Raw genomic sequence first — 27,302 nt, forward strand, 5'->3', positions numbered from 1 at the left:
TAGTTCTCTCACTGCACTGGCGAACCATGATAAAGTATTAACATAAGTATTTGATCGTTATTTCAAATTTATTCCAATGAATTCTGTGAATGTTTCTACCAAAGCATTGCAAACGTCTGGTGCCAAAATACAAATATCGGTCACAAGTCGGCTTTAGAAGTAGGTCAAACTTCGGTATGAATCACCAGTAGCCAAAAACGATGAATGATTGCCGTTCTGATTGTAAATGGTGGACTGTCTTTCACATTGGTATTCGCTTTACAAATTGTCAGGCAATTTCTTTTTACGATATGTTCAAAATCGTGTTTCCACATTCTGATGAAATCCTGAAAAATTTATGTATCCACCATCGTCAGTTCACGAGTTACAGTTTCGGGTTCAGTTCGCTTACTTAGAAATGAACGACTTACAAAGCCCAGTTTCTCGTTTTATTGCTAAGATTTTCCGTTTTGGAATGCAAAAAAGCGGAGAGCCGAACATTTCCATTACCATAATTCGCTTTCGTTTATTTGGCTGCAGTGCAGTGGTCTTTGTAAACCTATCTGCTCCAGCAATGTCGCAGACGTGTGGCTGCAATTCGTATGGCCAGCAACTTTGCCGGACAACATTTCCAGACCATATTGTCGCAACATGCAGTTTCAATGGCTCGTGTGAACGCACATTAAAGCTCTGTATGGGGAAAGTGTGGCCAACTTGCCATGGCTTGTCATTTCGGGCGCATCGTGCTGCAGGTCCTACAGTGACCGCTACAGTATATTTTGCCATTTATATTAAAGAAGAGGGTTCAGCTACCTCATGTATTACTAACGTAGAGCACTAGCTTAACAACTGAATGTCTTGAAGCCTCAGCAACAAAAAAGTAAGCAAAATGTTTCCAAAAATATCTTTTGTGTGTAGGATAATCCCCAGTTTTTCGTGCTGCTATCATTTATCATCAGTGGCAGCGAACTCAATAGTGTTGTCGTGGGCAGCTTTAATCTGATTATTTATAATCCTCAGCAAGAACAGTAGAAAATGGTGACCAACATCAAGTCGGAAAACAACGTTGTCTCCTTCCTCTTTCGTTTATGGAGTAGGTGAATAAGGTCCAGCTCGTCTCTTCCGTGGTCTTCGCCTCTGTTTTGTCCCTCGTGGTTTGTGGTTCAAATGGCTGAGAACTATGCGACTTAACATCTGAGGTCATCAGTCCCCTACACTTAGAACTACTTAAACCTAACTAATCTAAAGACATCACACACATCCACGCCCGATACAGGATTCGAACCTGCGACCGTAGAAGCAGCGAGATTCCAGACTGAAGCGCCTAGAACCGCTCGGCCACAACGGCCGGCCGTGGTTTATGGTCAATAATTTTTTTAAAGTCTATTTTCGTGCATTATGTCTACGTGCTCCCATCATCTGCCTTTATTTAGGTCTGTTTTCTTGTGTATTGACTCAACTTGATACTAATTCCTAGTGTATTCATTCCTGGAGCGATCTTCTCTGGTGCACCCTAAAGCTCTAAGAAGAAATTTTATTTCCGCAACCTGGGTCGTGCTCATATCGTTTTGTGTGGGAACCCGGGTTTCAGATCAATACAGCGTAATGGGTACTGCCATGACTTAGTAAAACTTCATCTCTCTCTCTTTCGTGGCTTTTCTTGTAGCGTATTTCCAATTGTTCCACAGATTGCGTTAAATTTTAGGATATTGTTTTCAATTCCGATGTCGAAATTTCTTCCTATGTCAGAACCAAGATCCGGAAAGTCGATTACTTGCTCCTGTATTACTGCACTTATTACAATTTTACATCCTACAGGTGATTTTCCCATGAATGCCATAACCTTTGTTTTATTAGAGGAGATGTTCCTTTTATATTTGAACATCTCGACTTATAGAACCAATGTTACAGCATTAAAGGGAAAGTCACCCATGTGAAGTAAAACTATAATAAGTAATGCAGCACTGGAACAGATAACCCAGTTTGAGTGTCTCGGCAATATTTTTACAAGGAAAAATCAAAGCTGCGGGACGAAAACCGCAGTTACGGAGAAGTTTTTGTCAACGAAATTTAAAAAAACTAGCTGAACAAAGTAGTGCAGAAACCATCTGTCTCCGACCGCAAGGTTTGTTTAAAACATAATATTGAAAGATATTTTTCTTGCAGACTTTTTTATTACACTGTTTTCGTAAGCATTCGTTCATTAAAGAGACGAAACCACATCATATCAAGTACTGCATGTATAATAGTATTGTTGTATTTTCACTTCAAGCTAAAGCTCACTTTTGTTCATGTTTGCTTTCAAATAAAATAGGTTTCAGGAAAGAATTCTGTCTTTAGCAGAGAATGGTTGAATGTTTCGTAAACAGTGATACAGTGTGTCTGTGTGTGTGTGTGTGTGTGTGTGTGTGTGTGTGTGTGTGTCTCCAGTTTCACAGACTCATGACAACTTGGAAACCAAGAAAATTGCAGATTCAAGTAACCTTGAAACGCACCTGCACCCCCACATTCATCCCACGATTTGTAGTATGTTGTTCGTGGCGCTATTGTACAAAAATTTCCGACTACACGAACTAGGCTAGTCCCGATATTTGACCTCCTTTGGTCTCTATTGATTGGGCAGTTACGCCACGATTGTAGTCGGATATTTCGTTAACGTTATTAATTTAAACGTGCCCATGGTGGTAATGAAAGAAAAACGAATTTTGTAAACGTTACGCTAAAACTAATTACTTTGACAATTCCATCCACACCATTACAACTACATTAGTTTCGTAGTCATAAAACACGACGAATGCAACGGTGTAATAGTTTATTTTATGCTGTTAAAATTCACAAGATTGTTAGGTAAAATCTACACAGACGTAAGTTTTACAGTTTGTAAGTTCTCGACTAAGGCGGTGGCATAATAAAAACAGTCAATGAAGACCAAAAAAGACTGGATGTGGAAGATATTCGCGCAGTCGCAAATTTTTATACAGTTGTAGGAGGGAGTGCCACGAACTACGGCCTCTAGTGAAAACGTATCGCAGTACAAAATTTAACTACATTGAATTTTTACAAAGAGTTCCTGTTCATTTTTTCTGCAGGACTAATACGAGAGCTGTTCAATAAAGAATGGTTTTTTATGGTCATAATTTCTCGCTTATAAAATTTAATCTTATGATATTCTGTTAGCTTAATGTACAACAAACACGTCGTAGTAGTTTCATTGTTGAAACCCCTGGTTCCCGCCTGTGAGAGGCAGGCAAGGTCCGATATCTTCAGTATCGCGTGCCGCTGCAATGGAGGTAACACGCGAGTTACAACATATGGCTTTGAAATTCTGCTTTCGTCTCAACAAATCTGTGGCTGAGGCCTATCCAATGTTACAGGAGGTCTACGGAGAGTCTGTTCTTCCCTACAGCACAGCTCGAAGGTGGTTTAAAACGTATAAATAGGGGAGACAATCAATTTGAAAGGAAGTTGAACCCTGTCCTCCAGTTACTGCTCTCACGGAATAAAACATCAACACTGCTGCTGTCATTGTGAGAGAGGATCGACGAATTACCTTAAGATCAGTTTCTGAAATACTGAACATTTCATTTGGTGCCACCCACGCGTTGGCCGGCCGAAGTGGCCGTGCGGTTAAAGGCGCTGCAGTCTGGAACCGCAAGACCGCTACGGTCGCAGGTTCGAATCCTGCCTCGGGCATGGATGTTTGTGATGTCCTTAGGTTAGTTAGGTTTAACTAGTTCTAAGTTCTAGGGGACTAATGACCTCCGCAGTTGAGTCCCATAGTGCTCAGAGCCATTTTGAACCCACGCGTTGGTGACAGAAAAATTACACATGACATGTGTTTGTGGGCGATGGGTTCCAAGACTGTTGATTCCCGAACAAAAGGACATTCGTGTGTAGGTCTGCAGTTAAAGTTGATGTTAGAGGAAGATCCGGAGTTTCTTTCAAATGTAATCACTGCTGATGAAACTTGGCTACATCGTTTTGATCCTGAGAGCAAACAGCAAAGCTCAGTGTGGAAATCTCCTTCATTACCAACCCCCAAAAAAAACAAAAGTGGTTGCTTCTGCCGGGAAAGTTATGGTCACCTCATTCTTTGATATTCATGGGATGGTTTACAAGCATGTTGTACCTGCACACACATCAGCAACTGGACAATAGTACAGGGATGTCCTAAAAACATTGCAAGTTCATATCAAGCGCAAAAGACCACATTTCCGTGAAGCAGGATGGATGCTGCACCACGATAATGCGCGGCCGCATATTGCCAGTGTTGTTGCTGAAGATCTAGTAAAAATCAACGTGAAGTGCATCCCTCACCCTCCCTATAGTTCGAATTTAGCCCCATGTGACTTTTTTCTATTCCCTAACATGAAGAAACGCCTTCGTGGGAGTCATTATCAATCATCATAAGCAGTGGTGAAGACTGCTGAGGCGATTTTCAAGGACCTCTCAAAAAATGGTTTCCAGCATGTACTTGAAGACTGGCAGAAACGGTGGGACAAGTGCATTGAATTCATGAGAAACTACTTTGAGAAGGACCATCAAATTTACGAGGATGAGTAAAGGTATGTTGTCAAGAACAAATATGATCATTCTTTATTGAACACCCCTCTTAATTTGCGCATAGCGAGCGAGAGAATATGAAAACCCGGCGCGTAGTTTTTGAAGGTCAGATATAACATTGCGAGTTGCATAAAACGACATCGGAAGGGGCAGATGTTCAAAAATGGTTCAAATGGCTCTGAGCACTATGGAACTTAACTTATGAGGTCATCAGTCCCCTTGAACTTAGAACTACTTAAACCTAACTAACCTAAGGACATCACACACATGCATGCCCGAGGCAGGATTCGAACATGCGACGGTAGCGGTCGCGCTGTTCCAGACTGTAGCGCCTAGAACCGCTCAGCCACGCCGGTCGGCTGGGGCAGATGTATTGCCCTGTTAAATGAGGCACTATCTGAAAAAAAGCTGCACCAATATATGATTTTAACTTGGGGAAGAGATTGGAAACGGCCTCTAAATGTTCAGAAATGTAAAACTGTGCATTTCGCAAAACGAAAACAAAGAAACATAATGTACTGTGTCTTCAGTATCAGTGAGTCACAAGTGGACTCAGTCAACTCGCACATATACCTCGATCTAATATTTTATGGGGGGCATGAAATCATCCCATCGGTTTAAGCCATAGGTAAAGCTGGTGTCAGACGTCAGTTCATTGGCGAGACACTGGGAACATACAGTCAGTCCCGACAGGTGTTGTTGATATACCTCGATGTGGACAGCTGAAAATGTGTGCCCCGACTGGGACTCGAACCCGGGATCTCCTTCTTACATGGCAGACGCTCTATCTATCTGAGCCACCGAGGACACAGATGAATAGCGCGACTGCAGGGACTTATCTAGACTCGCATTCCCAACTGTCCACAATTCTACAAATGTATTGTACCGTATAGACATTTGCCCACCTACTCATTACTCGCGCACGCTTTGGCGATTCCCGTAAGAGTTTGGGCAACCTGTGCGCATTCGCACTGACGAAGGTCAATGTCTGGGTAGCCTTAAAGGCTACCCAGACATTGACCTTCGTCAGTGCGAATGCGCACAGGTTGCCCAAACTCTTACGGGAATCGCCAAAGCGTGCGCGAGTAATGAGTGGGTGGGCAAATGTCTATAAGGTACAATACATATGTAGAATTGTGGACAGTTGGGAATGTGAGTCTCACGGGAAAAGTGCAAGGGATAAGTCCCTGCAGTCGCGCTATTCATCTGTGTCCTCGGTAGCTCAGATAGATAGAGCGTCTACCATGTAAGCAGGAGATCCCGGGTTCGAGTCCCGGTCGGGGCACACATTTTCAGCTGTCCACATCGAGGTATATCAACAACACCTGTCGGCAGCTGAGGTTGTCATTTACTCATCATTTATTCCAGGGAAAAGCTGCACGGTCGTCAACAGTAACTGTTCTTTCGAGAGCAAGTTACTGTCTTCGTATATATAGTCAGTCTGCGAAGGAAACTGCTTGCAAATCACTTGTGCGTCCCATCCTAGAATTTCGCTCAAGTGCTTGGTACCCATACCAGATAGGACTAACAGGAGATATCGATCATGTTCTAAGAAAGGCAGCAGAATGGCCACACGTCTGTTTAAAGCACGGGAGAGTGCCGTGGAGATGGTGAAAACCTGAAGATGGAATATGTCACGCGGAAGCCTACTCACAAAATTTCAAGAACCAGTATTATGTGAGAGATCTAGGTGTGTATACTGAAGCTTTTTGCGTATCGCTCCCGTAGGGGCAGCGAAGTCAATATTAGCGTAATTACCGCTTGGAGAGAGGCATTTAAGCAGTCATGCTTCCCGCGCTCCACACGCGAAAGGAACTGGAAGACAGACTAATAAGTGCTACAATGGGAAGTACCTCCTGCCATTCACTTGAGAGTGGTTTGCAGAATATGGCTATAGCATATCGTATTGGACTTTAAATGTGTAAAATAACTTGCAGAGCCAGTTGTCGACGACCTAAAATTTATTTACTACACGTGCCAAAGCATTAAGTCATGTCCCTGTTGCCGACTTTGATTACACAGAAAACCATAAGTTAACAAATTGTCCATATTTTATTTCATTTGTGTCTTACGAAAAATAAATGCATAGTTACGAAAAATAGAATTCCTTGACCCAAATGGTGTAACTGAATTTGTATGTGATTCGCAAACGTGCGTCTTGTAGTCACCTGTCTGAGCAGTCCGAAACATTAACTACAGCCTCGTAGTTAATTTATTCACTGATGTAATGTTGCTAACCGTTAGTGCCAGTTTCAGAGTGCTGGTAATATACACTATCTTTTTACTGAATCTGACTTTGTCTCAGGAAAGATGTTACGAAAGCCTTTACCAGTCCATGAAGATTTTTACATTATAATTTCTTAATCTTCGATTAATGTTTGAGTTTAGCGATAATCCTCTTCGCCACAGTGTGATTTTGGTGATGAAATTATCAAAAAGTTGACTGACTTGGTATACATCCATCCTTTGTCATACGGAATAACATTCGGGGTAATACAACTTTTAGGCACAAGATATGCTTTCACAGAAACGTGCTATAATATCTAGTGTGTATTTTAATTTACTCTCATTGGAAGTCTGTAGTGAACAGCTTGTCACAATTCTAAAATAATAATAGATATGATAAATATAACACCAGCAACAAAATTGGCCACCATTACCTGCTAGTTGGCCTTCCTCTTGCACAGAAATGAACAAAGCCATAGTAATATTTGACCACCTTATTCTCGAATTAACGGTACTGTCGGACAATGATACTGTTTTTACAATCAAATATATATAATTTCTGTGTGACACCTTATACTCTTTAGATGATGATATGAATAGGTAAATAGTTGGTTAAATTCATTAAACTTTATTGTAGCTTAAGATCGAAGTTAAAATCCATCTATGTTTACAGTTAGCCATTTTTTACTAATAAATGCGCGATATTTGTAAATCTCTGGCACATTACGCATCAAAGCGAGTTGTTGCAAGTATGATAGCCGGAGCCTGCAAGTAATAAAATTAAAGCTTTTCTCTCTAACGTCCTGGACAAGATGGCATTGAAGTAACGCGTGTAAATTTGATTCAGGATGCCCGTCGTAAATACCCACATAGAAGTTTCAAATCGCCAGAGTCAAACAATGAAATCGTTTCTAATTTATGCCGGGATTGATTGGTTCCGTGCTTGGTCTCTAAGGAAGTTCCTATCGCCGACTTGTAGTAACAAGAAGACGCTATACATTAGATGCCATGAATCTTCTTTCGTTCGGAATAATCTGCCAGATTTGTTTCATATTTTATGTGAGGAGCTCGTAGTGTCTGCACGAATTTATATCTAAATATTGGAATAGTATAGCCTGTACAAAATTAAGGTACACTGTTTTCGTATCAGAGTGCTTGAGTCAGCATGGACGACATTCTCAACAGTGGATGAGAGTTTCGACATTATACCGCACTAAATGATTACGCGTTCACCGTGTTAGCACAGTTGGGCCGCCAGGTGAACCTGACCTTGGGAGTTACATACACCACGCTGACGGATCTTAGTAAACCACCAGTCTGCCTCCATCTAGCCATGTATTCTCATCGCCTTAGGAAAATTTTCACTTTCTTTCACGTAAAAATTGGCAGTGTCTGTCCTTGTATAAAAAACCGAGTTCATAAACTCGTGGTTACTATGATACGAATGGTGGCAGTTTCATTTTCGTAAAACACAAACCACTGACGTCTTTACCTAAACATGTTTTGGCACTTCTGTTCCACCATCACTGCGTCTTTATTTCATGTCTGAAAATGCTTTACACGCAGCGGAGATTAAAAATTACTTTTGGCTAATACCAGTGCGATTTTTATTTCTTCTTTTTAACCTTAATTACCATTTTACTTGTTCGTTGAGTATGCGCAGCTTGTCAACTATAAAAATAAGATTCTTCGCACAGGTTAATAAAAATTGCTAAAATAGCCTTCAGATGAGCGTGTCGTGTGAAAATTTTCGCGAGCTCATACTTCGGCGAAGGCTGTAAGTGCCTTTACAAAAAAATAGCTCAATACACGCAGTTGAAGTCAAATTTAATTAATAATCGCCTACTTACCAAAACACTCATGTTGTTGCAGATGAAGAGCTATTTAAACACAGCGAATAAATCGCCCACAACCAAAATAAAACAGTAATTAAATTATGAAGCGAAGTTAAAGTTACAGTAATAACAGAAATAAGTAGAGACTCTCATCATTACTGCCGTTATTCGAATATATTTTTAAACTTTCAGATATTAAATAAATACGTGATGATGCAGTCTCATACTGGAAGGGGAAGAAACCTTAATACATGATACAATAAAAAGTACCCCCTGCAATACGCATTACAGTGACTCGCTGAATATAGATCTACGTGTAGGAGTAGGTGTGCCGGACCATGTCCACACTACCACCCCTCAAAATACGAAACACTGTTTTTTCGCGCTGTGTAAGATAACATTGCATTTCACTAAAAACAAGAACAGTATCTTCAAGCATTCACTCAACACACTAATTATGGTAATAATTATTGTCGAATTCATGTCATCTGTGTACTTAACTTTCACTATACGCTCACTAGTCATGACATTTGAGGACTAAAATTTCACGAATGTACCGGGATACAAGCAAACAGAAAATATGTTTTGAAGAATGTAAGTAGATAACAACCTTGTCTTACACCTTTCGCTTATTGTTTCCAGATGGTATTCTCTTCTTTTGGTGCAACTGAAGGCTCACTGTCAAAAGCTTCTTCCGAGTCTGTAAACGGAAGTATAGGCTCCAAAGTATAGACACTCTCCCTTCTCAGTAAATCTCTTTGCTAGAAGGGGTAAGAGTTCTATTGCATCTCTTGTCCATACAATTCTTCTAAACCCAATTTCTTCCTCAGCCGGACTTCCTTCCATTTTTCTTTCCAGTCTCTTGTTTACGATCTTCAATATTATGTAGGCAGCATGCGAAATGAGGCTGATGGTTGTGGCAAAGTTGTTCTACAACGGCTGGTTTAACGACCTTGTGTTTTCTTTCTTTGCCGTCGGGGATTTCACGCCATGTTAGCCCTTTGCTTTTGGTAATCGGCAAACTGGAGAGTGAGAGAGAGAGAGAGAGAGAGAGAGAGAGAGAGAGAGAGAGATACGATTTTCTTCTTTGTTTGTTTAGTTTAATGTAGCCGGCCGCGGTGGTCTAGCGGTAAAGGCGCTCAGTCCGGAACCGCGCGACTGCTACGGTCGCAGGTTCGAATCCTTCCTCGGGCATGGATGTGTGTGATGTCCTTAGGTTAGTTAGGTTTAAGTAGTTCTAAGTTCTAGAGGACTGATGACCACAGATGTTAAGTCCCATAGTGCTCAGAGCCATTTAGTTTAATGTATGTGTCGTGTGACCCGGCCGGTAGCGAATACTCAAACTTGCATCATCTTACAGATTCTCGCGCGTGAGAGTCGTGGAAATTTTCAGCTGCCCTGGTAGGGTCAAGATAACAAAGGACGTTCGCTGCGTTATTTATGTCTTCGGCCATAAAATGTTTTGCTCACCACAGTTCGGTTCTGTTAAAACGCGAGTTCGCGCGTAGCGTAGACCCATTTCTACAAGTTTTGCAGCGAACGTAAGAAATTCTACAGCAAACACTCTTATTGCAGAAGGTGAGACTTCCAGGCTTCACGAAAGGTTCTCGATTTTGTATGTGGATATACACAGATGAGTCAAAAAATTGCGACCACTGCTCACCTCAAGACGGAATGCTACCTGTTAGTGTCGCGAACACGGGCACGTGACGCAGTAAGGACATTGTAGAAGCGGATCAGAGACGTATGGGGAATCATTGTAGCGACAGTACAGCCGCAAATGAGGAGATCCAATGTCGTAAGCGACTCTGACAAAGGGCCTATAAAGGCCAGGGGTCTGAGAACGAGCATCTCGGAAACAGGCAAGGCGGTAGCCTGTTACCGTGCTGCTGTTGTGAGCATCTATGGAAAGTGGTTGAAGAATGGTGAAACAACTAGTAGGCGACAGGTGTTGGACGATCACGCCTTATCACGGGATGTGGAGGTCGGAGGCTCGCCCGACAGGCAGATCTGAAGAAAGAGGACAATCCTTGTCAGGAACAAATGTTTCGGAGCGCACCGTTCACCGCACGTTGCTAAACGTGGAGTTCCGCAGCAGATGACTTACGTATCCCCATATTGGCCCAACGGCATTGTCAGTTACCGTTGCAGTTGCCACGAGATCATGGAGATGAGACCGACGATCAGTGGGAACATGTCGCCTGGCAGGTTGAATCACGTTTCTTGTTACACCAGATCGACGTTCGTGTCTGGATACGCAGTCATTCCGTCAATCGGCTACTCGAAACATACTACGCGCCACGGACGCGGGTGTTGGGGACGTGTCGGGGCGTGGACTGTTACGGGACACAGATCGGTGGTGGGCAGTATTATGCTATGGGGAACACTCACGAGGGCATCTTTGGAATCGGTGACAGTAATTGAAAGCACCGTGACGGCTGTGGACAACGTGAAAATCACTGTGGACCACCTGCATCCCTTCATGTTTGATGTATTCCCCAACGGCGATGGCATCTTCCAGCAGAATAACTGCCTGTGTCGCAGGGCCAGAATCTGGCTGAAGTGGTTTGAGAATTCACTCATCACGTTGAGTGCTGGAGGCCAAAGTCGCCTGATTTGAACTCAATAGAACACATTTGGTTTTTCAATCTTTGCCAGTTCCGCGCCCACAAACCACCGACCCGCAATTTACGGGAATTGCGTGATCGGTCATAGGCAACTGCTGCCACAAAACTCTGGGGACCTACCAAGGGCTTGTCGAATCAGAGCCACGCTGAATCGCTGCTGTATTGTGTTCCATATGTGGACCGGCAGAAAACTGAACAGTTGGTCATAATGTTTTGGCTCATCAGTGTATGTTGGTGAGCACTAGTGAAGATCAGTGTCTGTCTGCTAAACGTGTGAATTTGTTGAAGTGCAGTGCATGTTTTGTGTGTTTGAGAGAAGTAGGTAGCGCTGAAGGGTGGCTATCAGCCCACCGTTTATGTGAGCACGGGCGACCATTCCGCAAGCATTGCATCCGAACGGAATCACAATGCGATTTTCTAGTAATTAATCGCTTGCTTTGAAGTGTCTCTGTTATTATGGTTCTGCATGTACAGTGACTGTCAATTAAAATAACATTCCACGGTGAAATATGATTTAGAGAGTGGTCTTGTAATTGGTGTAGGACCCACGAATACGAAGTGAGAGAATTCGTAGTGTGTGAGAACTACACGGCATAACAGTGTAGTCGACTTACGTCGGGTGGTGTTGATGGGATTCGATTAATAAATGAGACTCTGAAAGCAGTAGACGAGATTTGCTATTTGGACAGAAATAGAACTGACAATGGCAGAACTGTAGAGGATATAAAATGTTGACTAGCAGCTGAAAAGAAGAGCGTTACGTTAACATCCAATATAAACTGTTTGGAACTATTTTCAGAAAGCGTTTGTCAGATAAACAGTCTTATATGTAACTGAAAATTGGACAATGAACAGTTCAGACAGCAAGAATGCTTAAGATTAAATGGGCAGAGCGGCTAACTAATGAAGGGGCACTGCATTCAGACGACTAGAAAAGTGCTTTATGGCTCGACTAAACCGAGGGATTGTTGATAAGACATACTGCGACAAGAAGGTGCATTTAATTGATAATGAAGAGAAGTTTGGGAAAAAATTGTAGGGCTATACCAAGGGTAAAATTCAATAGGCAGATTAAAATGGATGTTGTCCGCATAAGTTACGCGAAGATGAAGAGGCGCGCGATTGATAGATTAGCGCGGAGAGCTTCATCAAAACAGTCTTCTAGCAGAAGACGACGACAACGACGACACGTCGTACAATTAGCTCTCATGTTTTGTCATTATAGTCAGTCTGTAGCCGTTCCCAAATTGAGAAAGTTCGTATTTGTTTGTAAGGAGCCTAATTGTTTAGTATTGCATGTAACTAAGGACCTGAAACTTTGATTGGAATATAACTGCGTTTCCTACAGAAGCATCCTGACATTCTTTATTGAGCTGTTATTTGCTATTCTTAGAAAATTGTGCAGTTTTCAATTTTTTTATTTTCGCTTATAAAATATCTAATTCATAGTAATATACTGTTTTTTTTCAATCTCTTTGTCATATTGTTTGTTCTCTCAACTGCGTGCATAAGTCTGTCAGTGGCTCATAATACGATTGATTTTTGCCGTTAGTCCAACATTAATTCACTCCAGTGATTATTTGTCAAATTTAGCAGCTTTCTGCTAAAATTCTCAAATTGTGAATAAGTAATAGAAGATACATGTTACAGACAGTAAATCAGTTAATTGAAGGAATAGCTACTAGCTTTAAATCGTAATCTGAAATTCTGAGGGGAATCAGGCATTCGCAAAACTCAATATGCAAAGTGGGAATCAGGTTATGATACTGAATCTTGCAGTACAAATGTACACAAGACGTAGTTTTTTAAAATATGGATCCTTAGAATCAGCAAATGAGAAACTGATAAAGGAGAGAGAATTTTTAGTTAGATGTCCCCTGCAAGAATTTAATATTAATCGAAAACTACATTTAATATCCGACTGAACAGTTGGTTTAGATTATATTGTACCCGACCTGCCACTCAAAGGTTTTAAGGTGCTGAGAATTTAAAGAATATTAAGCATCTGTATTCTAGATTTAAATAAAAATAATTTTTTTCTAAGAAGATTTTCTCATACTTATCTCCACTTTTCGGAATACAGTAAATACTCAATTCGGTATTATCTGTATTGGATACTTTTTTTTGTAGGAGAGGGTAGACTGAAACAAATAAGACTGATACTAAATTGAATTCTCCAGACCGAGGCTTCTTGTAAATGTCACGCAGATGATTGTGTGTGAGTGGGACAACGGAAAATTTCAATCTGCTTTTAACCTAGCCTTCAAATCTGAATTATCTGAAGATTCGCCACGAACGACACGTGGTTCGGATCGCACGTTAAACGGTAGGTCCCATTTCCCTGGTAGGATTACTGGGGAAGACATCCAGTTGAAATAATTGCACCAGGACGTCAAGCCTCATGGAATTAATGTGAGAACAGTGTGTGTGTGTGTGTGTGTGTGTGTGTGTGTGTGTGTGTGTGTGTGTTAGCAATTGCTGACAGCCGAAGTATACAATATTTCAGAAAGAATAGTAAATATAAAGGAGGTGGTAGTATAGACTAATTCTAATAATTTTTGTTTGTTGCAGAGATAAAACTAGTTACAGAACGAAGTTTTCATTTCGCTTGTTGGTGCTCCAATTGCTATAGATTTATTTATAAACTGCCATTTTTGTTTTATAGTTGTGTAACTACGTGTGAGTTTACATGACGAATAATTTTTTTTTTAAACAAACGCGTCTCCGTAAATGTGTGGCATGATAGTTGACTAGGCATATATTGTTACCCCTTCGCCTTATAGGGTGTCAGACCATCCAGACTTGGGTTTTCCCTGACAGCCGATTTCCTTCCCCATCCTTGAAACATTCCGAGCTTATGTTCCGTCTCTAATGACCTCGATGTCACGGTATGTTAAACCCTGATCTTTCTTCCTTCCTTTTACAGGGCGTCAGTATGGCTTGGTTCAAATGGCTCTGAGCACTATGGGACTTAACTTCTGATGTCATCAGTCCCCTAGAACTTAGAACTACTTAAACCTAACTAACCTAAGGACATCACACACACTCATGCCCGAGGCAGGATTCGAACCTGCGACCGTAGCGGTCGCGCGGTTCCAGACTGTAGCGCCTAGAACCGCTCGGCCACCCCGGCTGGCGCGTCAGTATCTACACGTTGTTGGGAACGAGCTTCTTGTAGTACTGAAAGGGGTTTATTTGGGTAAAAGGAAGGGTATCGTGAAGGGGTCCCTACACATCCAACGATCAATTCGTATCTTGCTTTTAATTTTTCTGCTTAGACTTCGCCATTCAGTCGTCTCCACAGGCAAAAATTTAAAGGGGACAAGGTCTGGGGACTGTAGTGGTCAAGGAACGACCATTTCTGCCGATCCATCTTCCAGAAAATGTTAGACTTAGCAACTGAGCTGCTACCAAGTCTTCGAATGAAGCACTTGTGAAACGGTTTGAATTCACTAAATCCGGGGATGTGTGGCACTGTACGGCATTATCGTTCATTTTGGGAGAGGCATATGGGGCCTGAAGATGGCATAGCGGAATGCCAAGACTGGTTGTCAAAATAACATACCATCTTAGGTACACGGCTGTTGGAAAATTTAATTGATATTGACAATTACACGTGGTAGTGTCAAGATAATTCGAAAGTGCATTAAAGTCTGAGGTGGAATATATGAAAGTTAGCTTCGATTTCAATCATTTGTTGTTGTTTAACCCTTTTGACTATAATTTCTGACACGTTGGTTGGTTGGTTTGGGGGAGGGAACCAAACAGCGAGGTCTTCGTTCCCATCGGATTAGGCAAGGATGGGGAAGGAAGTCGGCCGTGTACTTTTAAAGGAACCATCCCGGCATTTGCTCCTGACTCGTCAGTGGATAGTTAACTATTTACTTCGGGGCGCAGAATAAAACTTATTTGCTGGAAACAAACTTCACTGGATTCCAAGAGATATGAAAAATCTGAGACGACGACCTGGTGGAGTAGGATGGACGAAATTAGAAAACAAGCAAGAGCAATTTGAGTACGGAGATCTGATGTCGGTAGGCTTTGAGCAGTATGGGACTCAACTTCTGAGGTCATTAGTCCCCTAGAACTTAGAACTAGTTAAACCTAACTAACCTAAGGACATCACACACATCCATTCCCGAGGGAGGATTCGAACCTGCGACCGTAGCGGTCTCGCGGTTCCAGACTGCAGCGCCTTGAACCGCACGGCCACTTCGCCCGGCTGACGTCGGTAGTGCGTGGAGATTTCCGGAGGGGGGGGCCTTGATCCAGCAGTCGATGCCAGATAGCTGATAAATATACAAATTCCGGGATGGTTCCTTTGAAAACCAAACTATCTGATTTCCTTAGCAAGTCACAGTTCGTGCTCCGTCGCTTATGATCACATAGGTCGATCTAACGCAGCTGTAGTGCGTAGTTAATGCGGTTAAACTATTCTTAGTTCAAAGATGTAATAATACGAGGGACCTACAAAAAGTAAGTTACGGGTTATTATGACAGGCCAAGTAACTTTATTGAATTCTACACTACACTTCAAAGTGATACAAATATATGACACAATTTTTCAGCAGTGACAAAGTCTCCGGTAAAATAATTTTGGGTATTAGGCCGCGTCATTGCATGCTAGTAAAACATCTAAATTGCCGACGTTTCGACCGACGTACTGGTGTTTTCTTCAGGTCAGTTCATCGAAGACAAACCATCTCCTCGGTCAAGGAGCTATTCAGGAACCGCTGTGTGAACATCCTCATCGTCGAAGGACCTGCTTATTGCTGCGAATCAGTTCCTCGATTGCTGGAAATTGTCGTCTGTTGTAGAAGTCGACGGCCCTCTTTCCCGATAGGCATCACCCACGTCTCTGCGGCGCTGTCAAATTACTGGCAACATGTCACTATTGTTTGACACGACATTGCATTTTGTCCATATACCGGCAGAATTTCATTGTGAAATTGTGTGCAATTTAGACGCACTGCCCACAAGAACAGCAGTGAAGTTTGGAGTAAGTTTCAGTCAAGGGCGCGCATATGGTAGTTGGGGGGGGGGGGGGGGGCGGCTAGACTTCGAGGTATCGAGTATTTTTAATATTCTGGAAGACGAATGGCGACTTATAAGTGGCCATAAAAATTTTCGTTTCCGAGAATATTAAAAACCAGCCTAATCCCGACTTTTAAATCATTTTCTTGGAAGAGAAAGGGGGGGGGGGGCGCTCTCCCACCCATGCCAGCGCTATTTCACTCCGACACTGTGATGACTGTGATGTACCGCAGCAGATCTGTGTCTACTGGAAACCCAAAACATTCTGACAATGCGCCACTTTTTTTGCGCAGTGGTCTCATCGTGGAACGATATGCGGAGTTTACTTTTTCAAGTCACCTCGTAAATGAAACATTTATTTTAAAATCGGAAATGTATTACTGAATAGCTTTCTAATCGGTATAATTTTCACTGCACAACTTCTTAGCTATCGCAATCAAACTGGATACAGGTACCATCTCATTTCCAGTTCCACTTTAATTTTCACACGATATTTACTCTTATTTCAGTGATTCCTGAAATCCCAGCATAACACAAGTACTATGTTGCAAATAGAATTAATGTTCGTTGAACTTGACCACTGGGCAACATACACTCATGTGTTACTGATATCCAAAATCGCTAAGTTTGATGACGCCAAATTTTGGCTTTAGTGGGCTGTCGCAAGACAGCTCTTTTTTCTTCTAAATAAGTAAAATTAAATACAGCTTTCGCTCCAAATTGTTCTTTAATCCATGTAGATTTGTCGCTAGTATATGCTTCAAAGTATTTTTTGAACGATGTGATAAGTGGTCTTCAAAAGCACATTTTATATTGCAAGACAATCAACTCCATTAGAGTTGATTAACTAGTGCAACAAGGTAAAGGAAGCATTGATACCATCCTCACTAATTTGTCTTTTGCATAATCGTATTTTTTCTGAAAGGCTGAAATCTTCTCGGTTAATTTTAAAATAGGTATGTTGTGCCATTGCAAGGAAACATCCAACCATTAAAGTTTTCAAAGATGTCACGTAAGCACGGTGTTTAAATAAACTAAAATTCGTTTCCACGAAGTGTTTGGCGAAAGATCCTATCCAGTTGCGCGGTCGTAGGACGTTGGAAATGTACTAATGAGTTGTCCGCAGATCAACAGTTTCACTCGGCTTATCGAGTCCACTCGATAACGATTCTGAGTGACGATCGGAAGGTTTCCAGGTCAAGTTCCAGCGGGTCTCAACTTCTTTTTGTAAAGATACGTAACATCCTTTAATGTGATACTAGCCTCAGAAGATTTTCCACGCTCACTGGAAGAACTGATTAGCGTATCGTAGGAAGAGAGCGCTGACCGCTTCCATTAAGATCTTGCACATAAACCACAGTGTCGGCGAGCTACGTGCAATTGGATGCGAAGGTCATTATTCTCACAATATTATCAGCGCTATGTACAGGCTGAGGCAGCAAAGACAGCCCACCTCAAATATGTCAATAAAAAAATGGAGTGTGTCGAGGTGCGGTTTCAGCGAGTTACAGCAGTCAATGTGGGGATCTTTCTGGCGTACGCAGGTAATGTTTAACATTTATTGATGCCGAATTATGACAGCGACTATTTTAGTGGAGCTAAATAAATTTTTCCTATGGCAATGGAAAGAGAATTTGACGAGGACTTGAACGACATAACGTTTGTGTAACTTGGTCAAATAGTAAAAAGACGACAGCGCTGCAAATAACTAATGTTAAAAATGGTATCTGTACGGAATGGAGGGGGATATCAGACATGTCGTTAACACACGGATTGTCTTCTGTCCAGTTAGATGTCTTCCAATAGCTGCGCCAGCTTATATGTTGGTAACTGGTGATGTTCGCGGTTATTGGTGATATTCGTGGTTATTGAAGTTCCATAAATGAAACAAGAACCAATGATGAGATGGTTGCAATGCCCGCTCCACACACTGACAGACCACGGTCGTTGTTTCTTCACTTCCCTCAGTGAGCGCGGATTTTCAGCAGACCTGTGGTGCATATTGCGAACATTAATTTGCTCATGGTCTGTAAACAAAATTTTGCGTAGAAACGCCGCATCACTTAGCAATTTTCGCAGACACCATTCGCCGCGCGGGGTAGCAGTGCGGTCTCAGGCGCCGTGTCACAGTTCGCGCGGCTGCCCTCGTCGGAGGTTCGAGTCCTCCCTCGGGCATGGGTGTGTGTGTTTGTCCTTAGGATAATTTAGGTTCAGCAGTGTGTAAGCTTCGGGACTGATGACCTTAGTAGTTAAGTCCCATAGGATTTCACACACACTCGCATATTCATGCTGCCTCGTATGACATATCGATCGTGTGTTGCCGCTGCTAAAATATTAGTTGCTTTTTCTCTGATCAGTTGCTATTCTTTCTCGGTGGCGTATTGTATTCTTCACACTTGCACTTTCTTAAATTTTTTATGATGTCCGCAGTGAAACATCGAGAGAGGATGCAGTCGCAGGCTACTCTGTCAGTTTGGCGACGTATGTCACAAACTAAAACCGTATTCACGTTGTCGACTGTCGTGGGGACAGCTTCACGAGTAAGTTGTTTGATAGCAGGAGAGCATAGACTAATGAGCTTAAAGCGCCCAGGTAAACGCAAGAGCCGTGCCTACGGTGACGTTTTCTCGCATGTGGTGTAATAGGGCGGAAGTTTGTGTGACCTCTCGACCTGACGACAGGGCAGCAGGTTGGGACGCTGTTGCCTATTTACTATTTGATCAAGTTCCACACGAGTTACGTCGTTGGCACCCTGTTCAAAGACTCTTTCCGTGGGAAAAAGCATATAGTACCGTTAACAATAACACGTCACCAACTATTGACATTAAAACTAACTTGCGTACGTCATAAAACTCGCCGCAATATGTGCTATAACTTGGCGGAACCGCACGTAGATATACAGTGGTGAGCAAAACTAAAGGACGAAAGTAACTTCTACATGTAACTGAACTGCAAGTATTTGAACGCGGTTCACTCACCGGTCAACGTTATTATAGCACTACACTCCTTCCCCCTTGTTCGTCTTTTCAGGGGTGCATTCGGCCCTGACTTTATTTTTATCGATGACAATGCGCGACCGCATCGAACGGCGCAGGTGGATGACCTCTTAGAACGAGGGGATATTAGGCGAATGGACTGGACTGCCCGTTCCCAACCCCTCCCCCCTTCAACCCTCCCCGATTTAAATCTTATTGAGCATGTGTGGGATCAGTTGGGGGACTTATTGCAGCACGCCCACGTGCTACAACGCCCCTCCAGCAGTTGTCAGCCGCACAGCTGGAGGAATGGTACGCCCTGCCACAAGAATTCTAACCAGCCTTGTAGCCAGCAAGGGAGCACATTGCAAAGTCCTGGATATATTCGTGGTGGCCTATCTGAACTGCCTCGCCTTGCTATTCACAATATACATAAATGACCTTGTGGATAACATCGGAAGTTCACTGAGGCTTTTTGCGGATGATGCTGTAGTATATCGAGGGGTTGTAACAATGGAAAATTGTACTGAAATGCAGGAGGATCTGCAACGAATTGACGCATGGTGCAGGGAATGGCAATTGAATCTCAATGTAGACAAGTGTAATGTGCTGCGAATACATAGAAAGAAAGATTCTTTATCATTTAGCTACAATACAGCAGGTCAGCAACTGGAAGCAGTTAATTCCATAAATTATTTGGGAGTAGGCAGTAGGAGTGATTTAAAATGGAAAGATCATAAAAGTTGATCGTCGGTAACGCAGATGCCAGACTCCGATTCATTGGAATAATCGTAAGGAAATACAATCCGAAAACAAAGGAAGTAGGTTACAGTACACTTGTTCGCCCACTGCTTGAATATTGCTCACCTGTGTGGGATCCGTGCCAGATAGGGTTGATAGAACAGATAGACAAGATCCAACGGAGAGCAGCGCGCTTCGTTACAGGATCATTTAGTAATCGCGAAAGCGTTACGGAGTTGATGGAAGACTGCAGGAGAGACGCTCAGTAGCTCGGTACGGGCTTTTGTTGAAGTTTCGAGAACATACCTTCACAGAGGAGTCAACCAGTATATTTCTCCCACCTATGTATATCTCGCGAAGAGACCATGAGGATAAAATCAGAGAGATTAGAGCCCACACAGAGGCATACCGACAATCTTTCTTTCCACGAACAATACGAGACTGGAATAGAGGGGAGAACCGATAGAGGCACTCAAAGTACCCTCCGCTACACACCGTCAGGTGGCTTGCGGAGTATGGATGTAGATGAACGGACACAAAGAAGGGTAGCACGGTCAGTCAAAGGTTTGTTTGACTCATGAGAGAATGTCACGAAGATGGAACTGGCAGACGCTTGAAGATAGACGCAAAATATCCCGTAAAAACGTATGAGAAAGTTTCTAGAAGCAATTTAAGTGATGACTCTAGGAGTATATTACAGCTCCCCATGCATGGCTCACATAGGTATCGCGAAAACAAGATTTTACAGCGTTGACAGAGGCGTTTAAGCAGTGAATGGAACTGGAAAGAGCCCTAATAACAGTTGCAATGGGACATGCGCTTCACAGTAGTTGATAGGTCAAGAGTCGTAGACCCTGTGTGTGTGTGTGTGTGTGTGTGTGTGTGTGTGTTTTTTTTCACTAACGAGTTCCTTTTTTTCCACATCAGAGTGTAACGAGGATTCGGACGTTGACGGGATGGCGATGGCATCGTCTGCTAACATCAGAAGTTAACCTCATTTCACCGCGCTTACTCATGTTATTGCAGTGGATCTCTAATGTCTTTTCAGTCTTTTATCGACTGATTTGATTTCGTGACACATTGCGGAGGTTGCACGAGAGCTTCGATATTTTCCTACGCGTGTTCTCACACAAGTGGCCAAACATGTGAAACAGAAGAATTATTTGGGTACTGTAATAACTGGGCAAAAGAAGCCTACACTGTGTGTAGAGCAGAACAAAAATAGGTTAAAAGGTTCAATTAAACACCTTTGGGTAAAACTGAAAAATACAGCTATACTGAAGGCGGCAAATACCGTCATTTTGGCGTTATGTAGCACTTAACAAGAGAACAAGACACAGCCGATAGTAAAAACGACGCTGCGTTTTGCCAGGTAAATATTGTTTGACACGTTTATTCCTAGCGCCGTCAGAAAGTAAGTTTCACATGTCGTCCCACGTTATGGCCATTGTGCAATAAGAGCGGCACATTGTCACAAGAGAATACTTGCTCTGGCCTTCGGGCAGACAGTTGTTCTGCGGCGCGGGTAATAGGTGCATCACACAGTACGAGTGAAATGGCGCGGCAGATTGAAGCGTACAGCAAAAGTGAAATACGCGGGAAAGAACGTAAGACACAAGAGCGTGCAAAAGTAAGCGAAGGCCTTTTACACCTGCACAAGAGTGCGGCATCCCGATACGGCGCGCACAACACAAGCTCTGTTTCAGCGTTTTCGATGGGAAGTTTCGAAACATTTGTTGTACAGTCCAGATCTTGTACCATGCGATTTCTATCTTTTCGGTAAACTGAAAGAGCATCTGGTAGGGTTGAGATTTTCCATCAGGCGTTCACACAGCGGTTCTCGAATGACTCCGTGACTAAGGAGCGAATTTTTATCTTCGAGGAGTTGAACGATTGGTAGTACATTACGACCGTTGTTCGCAGAGACTTGGTGACTTTGTTGAAAAGTAGTGTCATGCACGACTGTAACTTTGAAGTGTAGTTCAGCATACAATAAAAATTATGTGGCCTGCCGTAACGATGTGTAACTTTTTCGAGTCCCCTCGTATGTAGGCCTACATATTTTCTCGGTCACACATATGTTGACGTTTCGAAATATTAGGACGACACTTGTACTATTCGTTCATTTATCAGCCACATGGAAAATTCACCATACTACCTACGTCAAGAAAATCCGTTACGAATTTTGCTTTGGCAATTAACAAATTCTAGTATAATTTTTAGTTCCATAATTCGGATAGTAGATCCCGACTTCATGTGTAATAGATCATATCTCGAACTTCAGTTTCACGTTCAGCGCTGGACTGAGTGAAGTGACATCTAGTGTAGCTCCATTTGACGGCGACGTTCCGCTGCGTTGACTTTCAGTGTGAATCGACCTACAATCGTACATAACAATAATATTCGTTAGATGTGTTGTTGGGCCCCAAAGTGCGTCACGTTGTTGTTAGGCTGGTTGTGACTGTGAGCCCAGAAATGCCTCGTTCTAGCTGGAGTGTAACGTTCCACGAAGCGAATCTTGTGAGAGACAGACTTGTACGGAAGAAAGGAAGCGGGGGCTGGAGATAGATCCCTCTTGGGCAGGTAGCCGCATTCCTGTGTAAGTGGCCGCACTGAATGGCCAGAGAAACCTGTTCCCGCCCGTCTCTTGGGGATGCAGACAATATTACATAAGGCCACAGCCTTGAGCTCACCAACCAACTACGTCTTATCCTTCGAGATCCCTATGTTTACTGAATTAATGTAGGTAACATGAAATGAATGGAGGCAAATGGGGATGAAATCAATGAAGATTTAATCAGTCTTAGTACCCAGTGTTGGTTTCTGTGCGAGGCTACTGTTTTAGTCCTCCTCTCCCCCTCCACTGCTCACCTCCTACTCATCACTAACATAACTCGTCGTCACTGCCACTTTCATGTGGCTCCTATTCGTAAGATTATTATAGTAGGACGTCTCTCAAGAGAATGCTTAACTCAGTGACGTTCCAGGGCAAACCACTTGAGGTGCCCTCCGGACAAAGGAGAGGAAGGGAGGACACAGCCAGAGGATGCGAAACTATTGGATGAACATCAAAGGTGGTGGCGGTGTTGGTGATGATAATTAGTTAGCGTGAGTGTTTAGTACAGTCCTGAAGCAGAACTTCTTCCAGGAAATTGCAGTTCAGAGAAATACATGATTTTAAAAGCGTTCATCCAAAAATTTGACCTTTATGTAATTTGACCTTTATGTAATTTGAGAAGAATAACACGAACAAACACACACTACCCCGACAAAGTCCTAATTTACGCAATATAAAATCGAAGTTATCAGCATTTCACTTAATAGTAGAACTATGAACACAAATCTGCAAGGTATGTCTACGCAAGCGTATAAATTAGGGTGGTGCTTTTTTTTTCAGTAATTTATGCCACAGGGAGCTACTCTCTCTCATTTTTTTTTTTTTTTCTTAGTGGGGACAGGGATGGGGTGGTCTTTCCCGTGCTGTCTTGGCTCACTCATCTTCTTGTGATTTGCCTAGCGCCACCTGTGTGCAGTAGCCACGTCTGAAGGAGAAGACACCACACATTCATATAATTGATTCGCCTCAATGGGCAATGAATCCACCATCTTCATTGCGAGGCCACAATTACATTCGACCTCCTGCGGAATTCTCGAAGTAGCAGGCATGGAGGACATTGATGGGAGCTGCGAATGGGTGATGCTAGGTGGGAGTTTGGATCGGCCGTGTTGAGATAGTCCGCGCAGTTGCGATGAACACAGTGTCCGGATGGCGCAGTGGTTAATACAGCTGCCTAATAAGCAGGAGATCTTGGGTTCGAATCCTGATCCGGCACACGTTTTCACTCATCATTGCTGATCCCGCATATAGTCCCAATGCAGCTGACATCAATAATTTCCTCCCTTTCTTTTTCTCTCTCTTCACTCCAACTTCAGTTTACATAATATGCGTCAGATTTGTTTTTGGCAGCAGGGACAGTTAGTTTATGAGTGGGCATCTTTATGTGGTGGTAGTGTTCTACACAAGTGGCCAGGCCACAAGGGTGTTTTCCAACAGGATAACACCACATACCGCTGTTGTAAACTAACATACTCTACAGTGTGTTGACATGTTGCTTTGGCCTGCTCAGTCACCAGATCCGCCTCCAGTTGAGCACATTTGGGATATTATCAAACGACAACCCTAGCATCATGCGCAAATAGCATTAAACATTCCTGTATTCACCGACCAGGTACAACAAGGCTGAAACTCCATCTCACAAACTGACATCCGGCACCTGTAAAACACAATTCATGCACAGTTACATGCTTGCATTCAACATTCTGGCGGTTATACCAGTTATTAATGTACCAGTGTTTCACATTTGCAATGGCTTGTCTCGAGGTTACATTAACATGTCATCTTGCAATGTTAATCACTTAAATATGGTAAATAGTCGAACATATTCCCAAAATTTCATTACTCTACATTAATCATTTATTGGTGTTCTGATTTTTTTTAACGCCAGTCTTGTAACATCAACAACAACAACAACAACAACAATAATAATAATAATAATAATAATAATAATAATTACTAGATTAATAGCAAATTAACATTATTGTTATTAATTTCAGATGACAGAGGAAATAACCACAGTTAACAAGGAAGAGACTGGCTTAACACATGAATGTGGTGTGTTTGGCTGTATAGCTGCCGGCGAATGGCCCACACAGGTTGATGTTGCCCAAGTTATTTGCCTAGGGCTTGTGGCACTACAGCACAGGTACTGGACAACTTATAATCCAGTTATTTTATTGATACATGTTTGAGAGCTCGAGAAAGTTTTTATAATAACCTTGTAGAAACAATAGCATTCCATAACTCAGCTCATGTTCTAGAAGGTATCAATTCAACTCTGCCAGGTCAATTAATTTGAAATTTGAGTGTGTTTGTGACTCTATTGTCCCTTCCTGGTATTTCAGTTTCTTGTTTGGCAATCTGTGCACAAATAGCTATCACTTATACGTTCTGCATTTCACTCTTTTTATCTCGGAGTTTTTAGCGTGCCAGCTGCTTCTAGAATATGGGCACAGATAATATATGGAGGAAATAATTAACTGGGAAATGTTTAGTTCTTGCACCATTTTTCAAGAGATTTATAATACAGGATGAGTCAGGAGGTAAAGTACATGCTTTGAGGGGTGATAGTACTGGTGATTCGGAACAACAGTCAGAGGAACATATGCTCTTTTCTTAACCATATCTGACATCCAGTGTTTGAAAATAAAGAGCGTCAGTCGCATGTCCTTCTTCACCAGCACTTGCATGCAAGTACAATCAAAGCAGCGTTAGATTACACAGTGTTCTCTTTACTGACCCTTTGAGTGCACACTTCACTTGAGAAGTGACACAGTATCTCACTGAAACATATCCTGAGCATTGGACTGGTCACCATGTAGTCATTTCTTGGCCTCCATTAGATTACTGTTTGTGGGGTTGGCATAAGAGCAGAGTCTACATATGCAGAGAGGACACAACAAAGGAACTTATTACTCATATTTTCTATGTGTGTGTGCTCACATAAAGGACTGTATTAATGAGCTGAGATCAGCTACACAGCAGCTGTCTACAAGAACTGCAAAATGCATTGCGGTTGATGGTGAACTTTAGGCCAGTGAGCCACATGAAATTATTGTGCGGGTTGCCCAGATAGTAATGCACCACATTTATTTCTTCAACAATTCTTTGTTGAACATAATGAGAATTACACACATGAAGAAATGGTAATTTATCTACACACCCTATCTTTCCACATAATCTCCATCCCATTCTATGAGCTTTCTCCAGTGCGTAAGGAGGACATAAATGCCCTGTAAGTAACAATCGTTGTCCTGGTGGCGGAGCCAGTGCTTCACTATGTGAATCATCTCCTCATCATTCTCGAAAAGTCTTCCACGAGTGGCATCCTGTAATGGCGAATGACAACATCAGCTTGTCACAGCATGTCAGGTGTGACAGCTATGGATGGTCTCCCGACCACTGCAAATCCTGGAGCTTCGCCGAACCGCCTTCTGATGAACTTGCCCTCTGTGCCCAGTGACTAACTGTACTTCTGTCGACTGCAGATGCCACGTAGTCTTTGCAGAAGTATTTGTGAATATTCCCCATTGATTCTTTCTCTGCAGTGAGAAATTCAATGACTGCATGTTGCTTGTAACTTACATCACCTACAGAAGCCATTCTGAAACTGTCCTGCAGCTACACTATCTGTTTGAAGTGACAGAAACTTGGTGCACTTGCTCAGGAGACTTCAAATAATACATACGTAATGTTTTGCATTCATAATATTGTTTTCGGCTGAGAAAAAAAAAATGCAGTTCATTACTTTCTGGCAACCCTCGTATTATTTGAACATCTTGTGTGAGGAAATGTACACAGTGTTTAATGTACTATCACCTACATTTGTCTTGTCCCCCAATGTATTCATCAGTTTCTTCAGAAACTGTTAATAACAGGACATATGCTCATATGACTTTTTTGTCCAGAATCACTAATTCCATCAAGTGTCAAAGCATATACCTTTCCTCCTGACTCATCTTGTAGAAAAGAGTGTGTGTGTGTGTGTGTGTGTGTGTGTGTGTGTGTGTGTGTGTGTGTGTGTGTGTGTGTGTGTGTGTGTAAGCATTGCAGCGATAACAATCTATGGCTTTCTCTTTTCAGAGGACAGGAGAGTGCTGGAATAGTTACCAGTGAAGGAAACAATGCCAAATCTTTCAGAGTCCACAAAGGCATGGGCATGATAAATAATGTATTTAATGATGAATCTATGAAGAAATTAAAAGGTAGGCATTGATTACATATATTGTTGTAGATGTACTGTTGAAAAAAATAGAACAGTGTGGTTGCAGTACATCTACATCTTCTGTATTATAGTATTAGCTAACTGTGTTAGCGTGAAACTGGTTAGTTGTAAAATATTGCATCATAATAAAAATTTGATGGCTAAATCTGCTTTTACAGGCAATTTGGGAATTGGACATACACGGTACTCAACAAGTGCAGCGTCTGAAGAAGTTAATTGCCAACCATTTGTTGTTCATACAACCCATGGTCCTCTTGCAGTTGCTCATAATGGAGAACTTGTTAACTGTGGTTCACTACGTAAGATGGTAATTGAAAAATATAACTCCTTAATGTACCCTTGTCAGTTCTAAGCTGTTGCCCTTTTAAGCTCTGATGAGTAATCACATCACATGCAAGATGTCTGTTAAAATTAAAAAAGTTTTTCACAAAATTAATTATTACTTTAACATCTGTAGGCAGTACAGAGATATGCAATTTA

At 42.2% G+C, this 27,302-nt stretch overlaps 1 protein-coding gene across 2 annotated transcripts in view; it reads left to right on the forward strand.

Moving 5' to 3' along the window:
* Nucleotides 1-27,302, forward strand: part of LOC124723212 (amidophosphoribosyltransferase-like) — a 263,978-nt gene that overhangs the window by 208,245 nt on the left and 28,431 nt on the right. For both annotated transcript variants that reach the window (XM_047248402.1, XM_047248401.1), the window contains 3 exons: nt 24,595-24,743; nt 26,681-26,802; nt 26,981-27,129. In XM_047248402.1, the coding sequence (XP_047104358.1) occupies nt 24,595-24,743; nt 26,681-26,802; nt 26,981-27,129 (420 nt within the window). The remainder of the gene's footprint in view (nt 1-24,594; nt 24,744-26,680; nt 26,803-26,980; nt 27,130-27,302) is intronic.

The sequence above is a fragment of the Schistocerca piceifrons genome, chromosome X, assembly GCF_021461385.2.
Source record: "Schistocerca piceifrons isolate TAMUIC-IGC-003096 chromosome X, iqSchPice1.1, whole genome shotgun sequence".
NCBI classification, from domain to species: Eukaryota; Metazoa; Arthropoda; class Insecta; order Orthoptera; family Acrididae; genus Schistocerca; species Schistocerca piceifrons.